The following is a 17,500-nucleotide window of genomic DNA, read 5'->3' as shown; positions in this document are numbered from 1 at the left end:
CTCCATATCCCCTCGGTGCAGTGAGCTCAAATGAAGGTCAGCTCCTCGGCTCGGCACCGTACAGAAAGCGAGAGAAAGAGGGAGAGGGTTTTTTCTCTCCCTCCCTTTTAGTTTATTTTCCCCTTATGAATGCTTTCCAACACCATGCAAATGTGGGAGTCGAGTCTAAGTGGGTGATAATTGTTACCAGAGCGTATTTTATTATCAGCACGTCTGGGCTCACTTTTATACTTGTTTTGATGGGAATAAAATGAATCTTTAGGAGAAGAAAAAATGTCTGGCTTCAGCTGCTCGCTTTTGAGAAAACTTGCACCCAAAAATGAGGCTGGATCTGAGCCAGAAATAAAAACAGAGAACATTTTGAATATCTTTCAAAGCATTTCCTCCTCTTGGTATGTGAAAAACCACCTCATCCCACAGATGTGTGGGGACGAACTCTAAGTCAAACTTGGGGAGAGTTGGGACTCAGCGTGGCCCTCACAGGGAGCTATGTGAGCCCATGTTCAGCCCCCCCCCCCCCGGGAGGTCCCGGATCCAGTGAACTGGACCACACCTTGGCACACTTGGCAATGCTTTCCACGACTCCTGTCATCCACTCAGGGAATGTCACCAATTACAAGAAACTGACAGGAAGAAATGGAGTGACTCACACAAACTCCGATAAGCCGAAGTGAAGTGTCCCAGCAGACTTTGCCCCCTCTATCTGGTAATAAACAGGGGCGTGTAATATAGCCATAAATTACAGCAATTAACAATACATTACAGCGAGGCCTAATGTATATTGTCGAAGCCTGCGCCTACTGGGTTTCTATAGAGTTGGGAGATCCCCCCCGCTGAGAAATAAATCAACACGAAACTGTGCGGCGCAGGAATGACAATTAGCCTAAAACCAAATGCATTTATGTTCCCCTTTTTCCAAGTGCCACATTTAACAGAACATTTAACACAGCTTGCACACAATAGCAACTTTTTTTTCCAGTAATGTCAGCCCTCCGTTACGCACGCACACACACAGTGAGTTTTGTTGGCGTGCTGGTACAAAATGAAATACGAGACTTACTTGGAATTCTGCGAGCCCCAGATTATAGTCTCCATCGACTTGGCCGAGGTTAACGCCGACCTGCACGTTAAAATAAAGATCCAGAGGTAATACTTCCAACAACCGAGTCCCGCCATTCTGATCGGTGTGTGTGTGTGTGTGTGTGTGTGTGTACGCGGACAAGCGAGCAGAGGATCTCAGAGCGTCGGACTGCGGTGCGCCTTTGGCAGCCTTTTCTATCTGTGGTTCGCCCGGTGGGAAGGTGAGCAGCGATCAGTCGGGAGCATGTGAGGTCGTTATCAGATACATGTCCTTCTGTCCGACCTTTTTATTCTCCTTTTTTTATTTATTTTTTAAAAATCTGCTCCAGATCCCCTCTCGGATGTCCTTGTCCGAACTGACCGCAGGGACGTGCGACGGAGCTTCCCCCCCCCCCTCCCACCCGGGTTCTCGATCGGATCTGGGAGGCGAGCAGCCCGCTGAGTGTCCTGGTTGACCTGTGGCTGAGACACAAAAAACAGCTCTTCGCGACCTTCTTACGCGTCGAGACAAGTCGTCAACGATGCGATCTCATGTGCGATGAGACAGATCCAACCACTCGCACAGTTTTGTGTTATTTATTTGGAGACACAGTTTAGCGATGCGGCTGCCGATGAAGCGCTGCGCCGCGTCTTTGTCAGAGCGTCTCCCCTCCCGATGGTGTCTGTACCTGTCGCCGTATTTAGCCTACAGATGGCCACATTCATCCATCAGTCACAACTCCGCAGCACGCCGGGAATCCCGAGGTCCACTTCATTCCACAGTGTTATCTTTCGCTCCTCCTCCTCTCCAACCTTTGCTATTCTTCTTCACAAGCGAACTGAGTCTCCTATTGTAAATATTCCTAGTGGGGCTCTCAGCGCCGTTCCGCGTGCGCGTTGCGCTCCAGCAGGGTCGCCTCTCTCTCTGTCTCTCTAGTCCGCCCGGGACATGCTGCGTTGGCCGGTGCGTAAATAAACTGCACGTCTTCCCTCGTGTTTCGCCGCTGCTCGGTGGAGAAAAAAAATAAAGTGTCGAGGGGAGGTCAGACGTGTCTACCGGTCCGCTCGGTGGCTCCGAATCCGCTCGCCAACATCTCCACGCCGGTGTATTTTTCGTCTTCTTCTTCTTCTTCTTTTAAAACCGTGTCTCACACTCTCCGCGATCCGGTGAGTGCAGCAGCTCGAGCTCAACTGTAACCCGAGCTGAAGAGGAGAGCGATGTGGGGGGGACGGCCCACAGTGCGGGCCGCGGCCAATCACAGCGCTCTGTCCGACTTTGGATGCAGGAAGCGAAAAGGCATTTATGGGGACGTGGATGGGGTTTGGGGAGGGAGGGAGGGAGGGGGGTGAGTAGGCAGCTATAGGGGAGGGAGTCTGTTATTGGATTGACCCCAGCATCTCCACACCCACCACCACCTCGGCCCGAGCCATCGACCCAAATTGAATTGGACTTTGGAGTTGTTCGTCATACTGAAAGCTGTGGAGTTCGAGGAAACGAGCGTGATAGGCTACTGGAGCGTGTGCGTAAAAGTGCCTAGTGGAGAAAAAGAAAAGAAAAAACTTTGTCCCCTTTAAGCCCAGGACCTGCTAGTCCCTGGAGATCCTGTACTAAACATGTATGCCATAACATTCATGTAATATAAGCCTCAGGGAATTATAAGTATGTCTGAGGTAGGTAGGATGAGTGCATTTGTAATATTTTCTCTCTATAAATATACTTACAGGTTGAAACCCTCTTTGTTGACATAATCTTTAGAACATACTGTATAGGATTACAGTATCTGTTATTTCGGTCCTTTCCTTGTCTGCTCTGTAAAAGGAATGATGATTAATGGTCTCTTTGGATCTCTTTCTAGTTGTCCCCTTTAGGGATAATGAACTGCATGAGAACTAGTCTCCAGTGTCAATAGACAATAGACGGTCGGTAGCCTATAGTCATTGGGCCATTCATTGAGGAAGAAATGCTTGACACATAATTGATCATGTCCATGTCTGTGCCCCCTTTGTGTGCCTATGTGTGTGTGTGTGTGTGTGTGTGTGTGTGTGAGTGAGAGAGAGAGGGAGATACAGAGAGATGGAGGGGGGGACAAGGAGAGTTTCTCTTAATTTTGGTGCATTTATTCAATCAATGCCGCCCCCTAATGGTTGTGATGAAATCGATTCATGGCATACAGGAGGTTGGATTCAATATAATTGGAGAGGAGACATTAAGACATGTCTTATGATTCCTGAAGTTTTAAAAAATAATTGTTTTATTACATGCCGCTGTGCCTCATCAGCCCATAAATCTTTGTGGAAACAATGAGCTCATTAATATCAGCGTCAAACCCAGATGGGTGTGCACTAATTATCTGAAAGTATTTAAATGTGTGTGTGTGTGTGTGTGTGTGTGTGTGTGTGTGTGTGTGTGTGTGTGTGTGTGTGTGTGTTTCATGTGTGTTTGGGGCAGTGATAACGTGGGGCCGCAGAGGTTGGAGTGTCAAGGCTGCATCAGAGTGGTGATTTTTCTGGCTCAGCTTCACCTATATTTGCATGGAGAAGGGAAAAGGTTTGCAGAGGTCAAATAGTTGTTCTTTAATGCTTCAAGTGCTGCTGGAGTTTTGCCACTGCTGCTGCATCCTCAGAAGCCGGGCTAAGAGCCGGCTGACTGTTGTCATAGTAACAGCAAACACAGGCCAGTTGCCACAGAGCTGGCATGTGTACCCGTCTGATGGCAGGGGACGTCTGGGATACCTGATACCTCGGTGGCCAATCAGATGGTCACAGATAGACCCCCCCGATCGGCTGCGGGCCAATAAGACGCCTCCTGTGTACAACTTTGACGAGTGCCACAGCTGAGGGGCCGAAGCCGAGCGGTCAATAGGAACATGGCCCCATGATGATGATGATGATGATGATGGTGGACATACCGTGCTGTTGTTGTAAGAGTTTCATCAAACCACAGCCTGGGAAGCAGCGGACTCCAAAACACACTATCAGCCAAGCACAATACACAACTCAGACGTTTGCCTTGAGGAGCAAAGTCAAAACTAATCTTTTACAACAGTACACGTGGCAGAGGACGAACACATCATCATATACAGCACAAGAGGATTATGGAGATATTGGACTGTCCGCGTTATTCTACACAAACATAAAAGCTCTACAAAGTGCAGTACATGTAAGGACAAAGGAGAGTATTGAGCGTAGCTTTCATGTTCTGTCACACATACACGGAAGGGAATTTGATTTATTCCCCCCCCCCTCAGACGGCCACCTATGAGATAGATTTCCAAGGAATGAGGTCATCATGGTAATGTGTATAGGTGGCTGTGATTAGTTCCTCTATAAATAGCCTGAATGTACTTTGATACCACAGAAGCTCATACACTGATGCTCTTCAGACTCAAAATGGAGTCAGGCAGCAAAAAGATTATTGTCATTATTGATAATCAACAAAGTTTTTGGCAGTTCATCCTGAGGGGGACATGAATGTGTGAATCCAATGTTATGGCCTTACATCCCATAGCTGTTTGAGACGTTTCCCTTCACATTTGAACATAAATGTCAACCTCAGGGAGCACAAATAACAATAGTTGTAAAGATTGATCCTCTGGGAACCACGAATATCTGTACAAAATGTTGTGCCAATCCATCTACTTTAGTAGATGTTGAGATATTTCACAAAACAAGTGAAAATGTTGACCTGCCTGTGGCACACCAGGAAATGTTAGAGAATCAGCAAAGTCAGGACGATTCATCCTCTGGGGACCATGAATAGCTATGCTAAATAGCTAAAATGTAATGGCAATCCATCCAATAATTGTCCAGATATTTCACCGAAAAACAGAAATGTCAACCTCATGGTGGCGCTAGTGGAGAGAACAGGGCATCACCAAAAGTCAGGCGGATTCATCCTCTGGGGACCACGAACGTCTGCACCAAATTTCAATGCAATCCAACAGTTGAGAGTTTATAAGAGAAGCAAGCAGGAAATACTCTCATTTAGAGAGAATAACCGACTAAAAAGATCATCAATCATAGTAAAGATGGTTGCAGATGAATATTCTCTGAGTAGTCCACTGATTTGTTTCAGCTCTAAACTGGAGAACAGGCAGTGATTCTCTGTGGGGTTTTGTTTTCCGCTCTGTGATACTCCAAGATGAACCCTGCTGCCGAGGACATGGTTCCTTCCCAATCTGCTATTTACACTTCGCAAACACTGAAGCCATGACATCATCATTCCGGGATGAAGCCGCTGCGGTCCTGCAGTCGACCCAGCAACCTCACAGTGAAAATAAATCACAGTTAAAGTGGCCTCCCCTTTTGCTTTTAATCTGTCCTTAATGAAGTCTGGCGCGTTTCCCTCTGGTGCGGCTCAAGGACACGGCCATGATCTACGTACGGGACAGGCCCGGAGACCAGAGGGCTGAGGCCTCCGTGGAGCTGCGGGAACATGTGGCTTCGGCACTGGGCTATGGATCCGGGTATGAGCGGAGCCCCTTTGGCATGCACGGGGTCAAGTGGTTAACCCTCGTTATCTGGAGAGGACGAGGAACATGTGACTCGGATGTCTCCAGCTGTAATCAATATCGAACAGCCATTAACCACTGAGACAACACGTCCTCACAAAGGCAGGCAGACACACACACACACACACACAAGCACTAAGCAGCATGTTTCCCGTCCGTCTCACGCACAGTAAAATGTCCACTCAAGGAAACAGAGAGACAAACAACATGGATTCACTCCAAACACTGGGCCGGTTTGAAACAGTGGGAAAGCTCTGTTAATGTAAACGGACTATTTTCGGGGCCTGCCACTTGAAAAGTTGTCGTATGAGCCGTTCCTGCTGCTTTGATTTTGGACTGTAACGGCAGCGAGGCTAAACACAACAGCTGGGGCGTCCGCTAAACTTACATTTCCTGTTTGTGGTACGCCTTGATTGCTGTCCAGACGTCTTCCTCCTCTCTCGTCTCCTTCTCTTGCTTCACTCCACCTCCTTTCATTTACTCATCTCAAGTCATCATGACTGACAGGAAGGCGCTGATTACAGACAAATAACAATCTGCGCTAAACATATCCTCCTCGATTTAACATCCCAGCAGGGGACGTAAGCAAAGCCTCTCCTCTCCTCTCCTCGTCTCTCGTCTCCTCGTCTCACATCAGTAATTAGGTCTGATAACAAGCCACGACAATAGATGTTTCGTGTAACCATCTTTGTCTACATATAAACATCTGGGGATCTTGATAACAATCCTGATTAGTGGCTGGTTGTGATCCTCCTATCTTAACTCACCACAGTTCCCTGAATCAGACCTTCTGTTTTTTTTGTTTTCAGCCTCTCGGATGAGATTAGAATTTGAAAAGAGAAATTGTACTTTGATGCTTAATATCAAAGCGCTCAACAGCTCCCCACGAAGAAAAAAAGATAGGTAGAAAGTTAGGTCACGCACGCACCCAGACACAGAAACACACAGAAACACACACACACACACACACACACACACACACACGTTATTAACTCGCTGTGATTATTTGTCGGCGTAAACTGCATTTAGTAGGCCGGTCGCCCGGAGGGTTTAGAGAAGAGCTAAATTGATGAAGAGAATATGCCAAATGCTGGCCTGGGGGAGGGGGAGGGGGGGGGGGGGCTGTCTATTCTAATAGAATTACAAGCCTCTGATAGATGAGTCTTTTCTCCAAGGCTACTTGTCTGTCAAACATTAGGTCACACTCAGCTTCCAGACTGGGTTTGGGAGGAAGGGGCAGCGAGAGAGAGAAGAAGAAGAAAAAGAAGGGGGGGGGGGTATAAAGGGGCTCAAGGCATAGAGGAGAGGACGTCTGAAGAGGTGCCTCGCTCCCTGCCAAGAAAATGAGGGCAACAAAAGTGAAAAAAAGGGTTAGGGGAGAGAAGGGAGGAATGGGAGAAAAAGAGAGGGTGGGAGCCAGTGAAAAGAGAGTGAAATGAGTGAGGGTGTGCGGGGAGGAGGGGAGGGGGGTTAAAGAAAGAGGGAGCGAGAGTGAGGAGGGCACAAAAGGGGGCATTCGAATCCCCTCTAATTAAGGCCCGCGTGATGGACAGGACCTGCGGACGTGCCGTCTTTTCTTTCCGAGTGTGTGAGGGGACGGTGTGGCGGTGGGAGGGGCCAGGCCTCTAGTAGAGATGTCTACTGCCAGCAGCCTGAATGGGACAAAGACCTGAATAGAAACTTCAAAGCGACCTCTGTGAGCTCTCCCCCCCTCCTCTACACCCCCCTTCTTCACAGTCCGTGGCTGTGTGATGGTCAACAAGCTCCTGTTCAAGTGGTGTGTGTTTGTGTGTGTGTTTGCACGGCATGTGTGTTTCTGTTTTCCGGCCTGTTATTTTCTGACTGCTACATGCATTTCTTGGCAGCTATGTGTGCAGTGTGGATTTCAAAGTGTGTCTTTCTGCCCGTGTGTGTTTTTGTCTCGTGTGAAGATGTGCGTGCGTGTTTGTTTGCGTTTAAGAGCAGACTGCAGGATGCAGATATAATTGGAGCAGGGGATCTAACTCATAGCTCTCCCCCTCTGAACCGAGCGCTGGCGCTCTTCTGGCGGGATTGGAACCGAAATGAGTCGTCCACCAGAGCTGAGAGGGAAATTATTGTCGCTAAATGATACAGAGGGATCTCGCGTCTCATTTGATCCCGAGAAGTCCTAACAGATTTTTGGCCAGCGTTATGATCTTGTGGTGTGCGCCATTTAATTCTATTTGGCTCCGGCTCAGGGCCTCTAATGATCTTCCACTTATCACCCCTCTCCCAACAGTAGATACTCCCCAAAGTGGCTCTCCAGGCACAGCTAATAGCCTCGCACGACTCCACTGAGTTGGAATCCTTCATGGGCCCCCTGAGAAAAACAGGAAGGCCCAGGGTGACGGCCAGGGCAGGCCGAAAGATAAGATTTGTGTGTGTGTGTGTGTGTGTTTTGGAATGTGTGTGATCCTGAGTGTGTTGTGTATGTGTGTGTTTGCATGCCTCACAAAGTTATCTCTCCTATCTGAGCCTACTTGCATCAGTCAAGAGCCGGGTCAGGCTCCAAAGCCCCCTGGGATCAACATGTCACTGTTGCCGCCTGGTGTCACTGACATGTCCTCAGTGACATCATCACTCGGGGACACTGGACAGATGATTCACTTCTCTTCGAAGCTCAGCCGAAGAAAGCCGCTAAGTGTCCGGAGAGCTGATCAGAGCACAGAATAAGGTAGAACCAACTACCTCAGCAGCGTTGCATTTGCAACACCCCCCCCCCGAGCAGGTGCGGTGGAACGACTGTAGATTTATATTTTAAGAAGAAGCACAGAGGCCCTGCATGCAGTTCCAGTCCTCATAACAACTGTAGAGAAACATCCTCCGAATGAGCCGTTTATTTCAGATCCAGCAGCTGCTGTGATCTGTTCCTGGGAAAATATCTGAACCATCTGAACCATAGAAAATCACATTGAGATAACCTTATCTGCAGATAGAATGTTATCTGTCATCCTGATTATGTCATATGTTCTCAGCTGAGCGTGAGTCTCTGCAGCTATAAATAAAGGGACCATAAAAATTCCCGGAGGAGGCCTGTAGTGTGTAATGCCCTCTCACACACACACACACACACACACAGACACATGAAGCTGTAATTGTGACACGCCTTTAAAACAATAGACGCAAGAATATACAAAGCTACTGTACACATGTGCACACAGAGCAGAAAAAGGAAGTGTTGCACCCCAGGGAGCACTGTTGGACCTATGGCAACATGAGATGTACACCAAGAAAAACACACACGCACTCTTTAAACCCAGGGAGACATACTGCTGAATCCGAGGATGTCCTTGTTAGTAAGAAGCCGAGGGTACACGAGTGCTCTCAGCCGCATCATCAAAGCCTCAGCAATTACTCCCATGCTCCCTCACTCCGGCATAAATCTGCTCTTATCTCGGCTCGCTGCAGGATCAGGGAATATCAGCTCCAGCATCTGCTCCATCTACAAACCCAGCCACTAAAAGCACAACAAAGTGAATCTGCAGGCATAAATAAAGGAAGGAGGGGCACCGGAAGAAGCACGGAGAGAATCGAAAGATAGGAAGACGGGAGGTGTGTGTGTGTGTGTGTGTGTGTGTGTGTGTGTGTGTGTGTGTGTGTTCTGCCGTGTCTTATTTGCCTTGAGCATCTCGGGCTCGCTCGATCTGTCAATCAGCCAGTCAAAAGAAAAGTTTACTCAAAGCAGCTCTGCTGCGGCTCAGGGGACATTCTTCACGGGATATGAAGACATATGGAGTGAGGGAAGGTCAGCAGCTCGGGTCGGGGTAAGAGGTCAGAGTTGAAGGTTTAGTGGTCAGGGGCAGATATGAAGTTAAAAGCGACATGTCATATTTATTGGAGGGATTAAGATAGTACTGACTGTTTGTCAAAGGGCCTATGAAGTTAGGATTAACTCCCCCTCCCCCCAGACACTTTTTTTTCCCCTCCTCTACATTATTAACCCAGTTTGCGGCGGAGAAGTCAGCAGATTCCAGGTCTGTTATCGAGAGCAAAGTCGCTCACACACCTGTATGAGGCTACCGCGATGACGGATGAACAGGTCTGCCAACTATTTTTAGGAGGATGTTTGTTTTCCGCAACGGCCGGACTGAAGCGACATCTTTCATCCTGACCTCTTTATCGCAGCTGTGACCCTGACCTTCCTCCCGTTCCGTCTCCCGTACCTCCCTGTCCTCTCTGCATTTCCTCCTTTCCTCTCTGTGCTGTCCACTCCCATTTCGCCCCCGGGTCAACCACTCCCTGCTCTACAAATACTGGCTGGTACATTTTTTTTTTTTTTTTTTTAATGTTCCTGCGATGTGCAGTATAGATACTCAAATTTACAACCATTGGATGCTACTCCAGCTCAACGCCCTCAGCCCGCCGGTCGTGAATCAGAGACCAAATGTTGCAAGGAAATGTTATAAGGAAATACCTCGGCTCCAGGTGCTGGCTGGGGTTCAGGGGGTGAGAGGTGAGGGGGGGGTCACACGCCACCCCTCAGGGTTCCCTGACCTCACATGACTGATGAATAGTGCGCTAACGAGGACCAGCTCTCTCTCAGTGCGTCTGCACTCTCTCTCCTCGTCTTTGACTATACCCCTTAATTCCCCCCCTCCCCCACCACCACTCTCTTTCCTGGGGACTGATCTGGCAGCACAAGAGCAGTAACAGCTCTACCTGCTCAACCTTTTAAAGTACGCCGCCATCTCTCGTCTCCCTCGGATTTATAATGATCATCATATCGCATTCAAACTAGGCACTGTCGCACTCTTACATAACCTAACCTCTATCTGCCAGCGCATGCAATACTTAAGAATAGATTGAATAAATTATTATTGGGTGAGGTGTTAAGTCCTGGCCGGCTGTGGCGGTGCTCTCTTCCTAATGAGGCTGCGCTTCGTCATCGCTGGCTTGTATCCACGCAGAAGGGAGGTGAGAAAAGCTAAGCAGAGGCACATGCACGACATATACATTGAATCCCCCCCCCTCCCCTCCAGCATGCACGCACAAATGGACATGGCGCGGACATACATCCGCACACCCTGGGCCCATTTGCACGGTCATATCGTAGAGCCAATTAAAGAGATGAGTCTTATTAGCAGAGGTGCCCCGGCCCTTGTTAATCACCGGGGTTTCCTGGCAGGGTCTGGTGACATGCAGGGCTCTCCGTCATCTTTATTAGACCTGTCTCATCACGCCCTTATAAGACACTCGTCCAAACTTTACAGAGACTCGTGATTTAGCAGAGCTGGCTTGGCCCAGAAATGTGTTCAGTCATCTGCAGGTCACCTTTGAATGAGCTTCAAGGGATGTTTTGGGAAAAAAATGGGAGAAATATAGGCCTTGTGCGGAGCAGTGCTGCATGTTTTGTTCCACAGTTTTCCTTCTAATTGAAAAAGCATAATTTAGTTTCTAGTTTCTAGGGGGAAGGGGGGGGGGGAGGCATTGTTATGCTCGCAGCACTGCTCAGGGCCCGATGGGACTAGGAGAAAGAGGCTCCACAACAGTGAGGTGAGGAGAGAAGGTGTAGAGAACCAGATTCCAGGGTCACCCGGGGTAAATGTCACCCCGGTCCCGGCTGAAAACATCGCCTTGTTTTCTCGCTGCGCGGGCATTCGACCCCTCTGGACCACCTGCAGCTCTGCCGACGACAGATTTCCTTGACACGTTGGACCATCTCAGGCCTCGGTGTTAAAAGGGAGAACTAATCCTCCTGCTCCTGTCCTCTTAAGTACAATGGCCCCGTCACTCGTTCACTCGTTCTGCATACCTTTAGCCGCTCTGCCCGTGTGTGTGTGTGTCAATACGAAGAGAACCGACAGGAGGCAGACATCAGGTTCCCACACTCTATTCATAGCTTTCCACTGGAATCTCAGACCTGTCCTGGCCTGTTTGGTGAAACCTGCTCCTCATAATGAAGGGCATTGATCCTGCTGCTCATTTCACATTCACCTTGACGTCTCTGTTACGGCCCACAGAGCGTCTCCTCTTAATCCGGGAGAGATTCTTTTCCCCTTTCATTGGTTACTGGATATTTCAACCGGCGCACTGCGCATTGTTGGGAGATAGCACAGAAATGTCAAGGATGGGGTGCACTGCAGCGGACCACGAGGCACCAGGAGATGAGCCTATAGGGCGTTTCGAGTGTCCAGTGGCCTGGAAGTTGGCGTGTCTGCATGAGAGCGGCCGCGTGCCTAATTTGGTGCCTGGTAAAAGACTTTCTCAGGGTCAGCCGCTTCCCTCTGCCCGTCCAAACTGAGGAGATTACGACCAATGCTCTCATTGATGATTAATCCGTGGAAATAAAATTCTAGGACTTTATCCTCTTGCAGAGTACTGACAAAAAAAAAGTCTCAACTCTTCTGAGAGTTAATCAATTATACGAAAGAGTTGAAAATAGAGCACACACATCTGAAAGTTTCCATGAAGTACTTTTCAGATCCTGCTAGATTAGTCCCCCCCCCCCCGCCCCCGCCCCCACAGTGTGAATCGCGACTCCCAGTCCTCCTTGACCCTCTTTGGAGGTCTCAGCACCAGCCTAACTGATAGGGGTCTGTGGAGGCCTTCGGGTTATCAGGAGTAAACACAAGCTGGAAGCCCCGCGGCTCTGATTTAAACTGAGCAGCCCCGACCTCACAAACACGACTTAAAACTTGGCACAAGCACGCGCACCGCTGTGGGAACGGATCGCAGAGAGGAAGAGGATCGTTTCGTCACAGAAGTAAAATATTTCAAGTCGGCTAAACTTGCAAATGAAAGTTCACCTGCTGCAAGTTAACTCGACTTAAAGATTGCCTTTGATTCAACTCAGAGAGTAAAGTTCATTACCTTTATTTAAATGCTAATGCTAATTTAAATGTTCTAGTTGTCTCAACATTGCTTTTTTTAAGTTGATTGATTTGTCACTTGTTTAAACTTGATACAGTGAGTAAAAACAAACAATTGTTTTGGAATTATCATTAACAGCATGGGATCTTGACATGAAAGCACCTCGTCAGAAAACTGGTTAGACAACAAATACACCAAATGTGTTTTCTGGTCTCTTCTTCGACACGAACGCCTCTAACAGCGCGTTAAGTAAACGGGTACAGCTCATAAAGACAGTGCTGTCGAGCTAAGCGCTTCATGCACATCGTCCCGACAGCCGACATGAGACGAGCAGGCTGACGCGGCGATGGACGGGGCCTCTTCATGTCTCACAGGCCGGACATGAAGGCCGAGCTCTCATTGTAACAGGGCCGCATTGATCCGATGCTCCCCTTTTAGTAATCGCGCACTTAACACAGAAGGCTGTGCTGCTTTCATCCTTTCTTCCGCAAACCTCTGCTCCCCACTTTTATCATTACGGCAGCTACTCTTTTGTCTCAGCAGAACAGGGCACGACTCTCGCTACGTCTGGGGCCCCTTTCTGATAGTCGACGCACATGTGAGGGCCCGTCGCACGCAGCGAGATGTGTGCACTAAGGATGAAGAGCGCCTGAGAATACATATTCATAGGGTTAGATGCAGGTATTATAAAAAGAGTGCAGTAAGAGCACTGCCATTGTGGGGCTGATCAAAAGTCTGCCCTAGACTGTACTGCCCCCTTGTGTTAGCAGAGTGAATAATATTAAAGTGCCATCTCAATTAAACTATATTTACCCCCAAACTGCATAAATGTGCAAAGGAACAAAGAACCAGAGAAGAATGTGATTGTCCCCAGTATTAGCTGTAATACGGTCATTGTGGTGAAAAGTAAAAAAGTACCAGCGATGAACTGTGTTGATTTTTATTCAAAAGTTACTGTCTCCAGACAAGTACAAATCAGAAAACAGAGTGACTGAAAGAGGATGGGATAATAGACAACAACTTAGAGTGTAGGCAAGAGTGCAGAAAAAATAAAAACAAAAACACAGAAATGGCCCAAAAAAAAAAAAAAAAAAAATTAAATTTTGTATATATACACATGATCTAATAAGAATTTATACCAATGTAGTGGTAAGTAACAAACAATAAACAGTACTTTTTCCTTAAAAGAATTTTCTTTTTTACTTACATAAAATAATTAGGCAAAACACATATAGGCTGTTCATCTACTTTATCACATTACATCCGACCACCTCATGTTTCATGTTCTAAGAAGCCAATTATCCACCGTTAAACATGACTGATCCTCTGACATGGAAGATTACTGTGAGAGAAGGTGGCCTCCACGAGCATGTTTAAGGCTTAAGCATGGAATGACTACAAAATAAAAACCTCAGTAGACAAAACATTTCATTAAAACTTGTGTGACAAATATATGTCAAAATCTAAGCTTTGTCTAGCTGCCACAGCGCTGCTGAATAACGTTCAGGTTCAGTATCGTCTGAATGACTACCTTTCACTTTTAACATTTGAAATCTTTTAAGTATTTTGTGAGAGGACTATTTAATGTTGAGAAAACCTTAAAGCTGAATTTCACAAGTCTTTTTCATTAGTTTTATCCAAACTAATTTACACGTAGGAAAAAAGGTAGAAACCCGAAGACATTATCAAGACAAAAAAAAAAAAAAAAACGAAAAACAAAAACAAAAAACATAAAAATACAAATTTAAAAATCTTCCTTGATGCATGGCTTTGCATGCTTTCATCTTTTTTTTTTTTCTTTTTTTTTTTTGTAGTTTTACTTACATTTCTCAAACTTTTGTGACTGAAGGTTGAAAAGTCGAAAATAAGAAAACCAAAAGCACATATATAAAATCAGCACCGATTCATATATAACTTTTATTTAAAATGTAGAGGTACCCATTTCAACATTATGCTGCTGGATTTTAAAAGAGAAAAAGATGTGTAATTCTTTGACTGAGCTGCTGTCTGCCAGAGCCCACACAGTGGCACTACTGGGAGAGAAATCTGCTCATTGTTGGAGAAAGGGGAGGGGGGGGTACACATTTCTCGAGTAGATGGTGCTTAGGGAGTGGTCCAAATCTTGGGGTAAGCTCTAGGACTTACTGCTTAACAGTGTGGAGCGCTCAGTGGACTCTGGGAATCTTCACAGCATAAAGGGGATCATGACTGATTCTACGCGACACCTCGACATCTTAACCACCAGTGGTTATCAGGACCTCCAATCAGGCCCAACAACAGGGAGGAGGAACTAAAGAGATAGAGGGAGGGGGGCAAAAAAAAGAAAAGAGAGAGAGAGCACAGAAACAAAGACCTCCGTCCACTTGGCTAACACAGTACAAGCAAGCTACTACAGTCTGTTTATAAATTACTACTTCACACCTGGTAACTTACTACAATTGTAAAAAGGGTTAGACATAAACAAAAAAAAAATGTATCTTAAGTTAAACACACCAATTCATCCCCGTTTAAAAAAAGAAAAGAAAAAAGGAAAGAGGAAAAATAAAATAATAAAAAGCTATCGTGGATTTTTCTTCAGACACGCCTCGTTTCTAATCGGTTTGGAAGTGGCCTGTTACACTAGTTCAGAACAGGAAGAGCTTACCCAAGATTATAAAAGTAAATATTTGAAACAATGTCCTCTCTGAGCAAGCAACACTGAGTGTGGGTTGTCATTGGTCCACGTGGAGTACAAGCCAGACCTTTTCTTTTTGTTGTGTTTTTTTTTGCTTTTTCTTACAGAAAACACTTCTGTTTTCGCATCTAAAATTCTCTTTAAATACAAAGCGCCTCTTCTTTTATCCCAGCGTCAAAATCATCTGGATATTAGCTTAAAACATGGACACCCCAAGGACCTAGAGGAAACCAAAACAGGGGGGGGGAGAAGAAACGTTAATAACCAGTAATTAAGTCTGAAATGAAAAGGAATGGGTAGGCTTGACATGCCGGTATTAAAAAAAGACAACATAAATAGAACCACTCTGGCCTGTAGTAGGAAAATCACATGAATAATGAGCCAAGTGTTTGATAATCTGTCATATTGTCACTTAACATCCAGTCCAACAGACCGCGTCTAACATCAGACAGAACAAAATGCAGCAATGCTTTGCCTGAAGCCAGCTCACAGCAAAAGGTAGTGGAACAAAATGCTCAACATTTTATTTATTTATTTTTATCTCAAACTGCATTGACTCCCTTTGACTTTCTGCCGTTTGAAAGTAAAATCTCTTCGACAGCCACATCACCTCTAAAATAAAATGGATCTGAGGCAGACCGGTTGTGTCAAGAGCCAGAAGCTGAGCGGCTAAGAGCGCCGCATTCTGTTACTTTGTTCAGGAACAGCGAGATGGAACAAGACGCTACGTGTTCGGCGAGGAGTAAAGCCTGCTGTGATACTTTTTGGTTTTTTTTGGCGACAATGAAATTGTTCAAAGTTGACATAACAGAAACACCCACACTTTTCTTTCCTCTGCCCTGTAGCTGAGGCAGCGTCTGAGAAACGCTGCATGTCAAAGCTCAGAGCAGGAAACAAGCCCGGAGGCAAACCCACGGGCTTTCTGAAGGTGGGAAACAGGAGTTCTGAAATAAATCAAATTTGGCTCGTTTACAGTTGGAAACGGTGGCTTTGCAACCGATAGGAAATGGTGTTTGGCTGCAGAGCACACAGGCCGGTCAGCTGAACTCGTCTTAATGTTTCGCACAGCCCCAAATACAACACGCCTGCACGTGGTCCACGGAAGCCACCTATCCTCCGTTTACCTCCACGGAGTTCTACTGACTTCGTCTAAGGAAACCACCGTTCTCAGAACAAGCTCCTCCAGCTCATTACACAAAACACACCTGGACATCTTCTAAAAGTGACAGGAGGCAAATGCTGCTTACCGATTCGTCCATGATAGAAGCGGGGTCGAAGTAGTCCGGCTTTAGCTCGGACCTCTCACGACGGTTCTTTGAGGGCGGCTGGAAGAGAAAGGCTGCGTTTAAACAACTGTACCCGCAGCGACAGCTGCATCGGCAGACAACCGGTATGTAAACAATCTTTGCCCGTACTTAAAAATACTGGAAATGAAAAACAAAAAACAACGTTGTGATATTATGGCTTTTTGCAATATGGGTTACAATTTAAAAAAAAATACCATCAGCAATGATTTAACTCCTACGGCTCAATTTCAGGCATAGGATTGGAAAACATACGAAGCATCCATCCGCACCCCCATCATCTGTTGAACAGGTGGAACTGTCCAGAAGCAATCACTCTACCTCTGGACCTCCACACACACCTGATTTAAAGGTTTTTGACTTAAAAAATATGCAATTTCATAATTTTAGATCAATATTATTATTATTATTATTATTATTATAATAGATAACGGCCAAAACGCCTAAAGACAAACTTGTTAAATAGTGAAAGTAGATTCATTGTTCTATTATTAACTCATATCAGTCTTTGTCTGAAGAATTCATTCTTATGGAAATGTAAAATATAATTCTGTAAGTCAACAGAGCAGAAAACTAAATTATGTTTCTTTAATTATATTTACACAAATAAAAACAAACTTAAAGTTCACTTCAAATATTTTACAAAAAGGAGCTTGTAGTAATAATAATAATAATAATATTCCAGTTCTCTCTGGTCTGGCACATGTGAACCAGCTGACAGTGAGTCGTACATGACGTAATGAGTACGTTACTTATTTGAATTTGCTCGGGGCCGCTAAACCGATGAGGATGGCAGATGGGCGACTGAGAAAACACATTGGCCTGAGTCATCATTCACTCGGAAAAACTAAACCTGAAGATGAACGACTGTCCACAGTGTTTTGATATCCCACAGTGTTCAGTTAGTCTATTCTGTAGACCAGACTATCTCATATATATATATATATATACATATATACATATACATACATACATACATACATATACATACATACATACATACACATACATACATACATACATACATACATATATATACATACATATATACATACATACATATATACACACACACACACACACACACACACATATATATATATACATACATATATACATAC

The 17,500-nt window shown here is 45.9% G+C and overlaps 2 protein-coding genes across 3 annotated transcripts in view; both read right to left on the bottom strand.

Annotated features, from left to right (window-relative positions):
• Window positions 1-2,240, bottom strand: part of efnb1 (ephrin-B1) — a 61,052-nt gene extending 58,812 nt beyond the window's left edge. The window contains exon 1 of the mRNA XM_031857661.1: window positions 1,061-2,240. Within this exon, the coding sequence (XP_031713521.1) occupies window positions 1,061-1,176 (116 nt within the window). The 5' untranslated portion in view covers window positions 1,177-2,240. The remainder of the gene's footprint in view (window positions 1-1,060) is intronic.
• Window positions 2,241-13,325: 11,085 nt separating this feature from the next.
• stag2b (STAG2 cohesin complex component b) overlaps window positions 13,326-17,500 on the bottom strand; it is a 21,768-nt gene continuing 17,593 nt past the window's right edge. For both annotated transcript variants that reach the window (XM_031857901.1, XM_031857900.1), the window contains exons 33-34: window positions 16,323-16,400; window positions 13,326-15,295 (exon numbers count right to left, since the gene is read on the bottom strand). In XM_031857901.1, the coding sequence (XP_031713761.1) occupies window positions 15,272-15,295; window positions 16,323-16,400 (102 nt within the window). In that variant the 3' untranslated portion in view covers window positions 13,326-15,271. The remainder of the gene's footprint in view (window positions 15,296-16,322; window positions 16,401-17,500) is intronic.

The sequence above is a fragment of the Anarrhichthys ocellatus genome, unplaced genomic scaffold, assembly GCF_004355925.1.
Source record: "Anarrhichthys ocellatus isolate YVR2014 unplaced genomic scaffold, GSC_Weel_1.0 scaffold19, whole genome shotgun sequence".
NCBI lineage: Eukaryota > Metazoa > Chordata > Actinopteri > Perciformes > Anarhichadidae > Anarrhichthys > Anarrhichthys ocellatus.
Note: the sequence above shows the minus strand (reverse complement) of the source record. Positions and strands in the feature narration are given on the sequence as shown.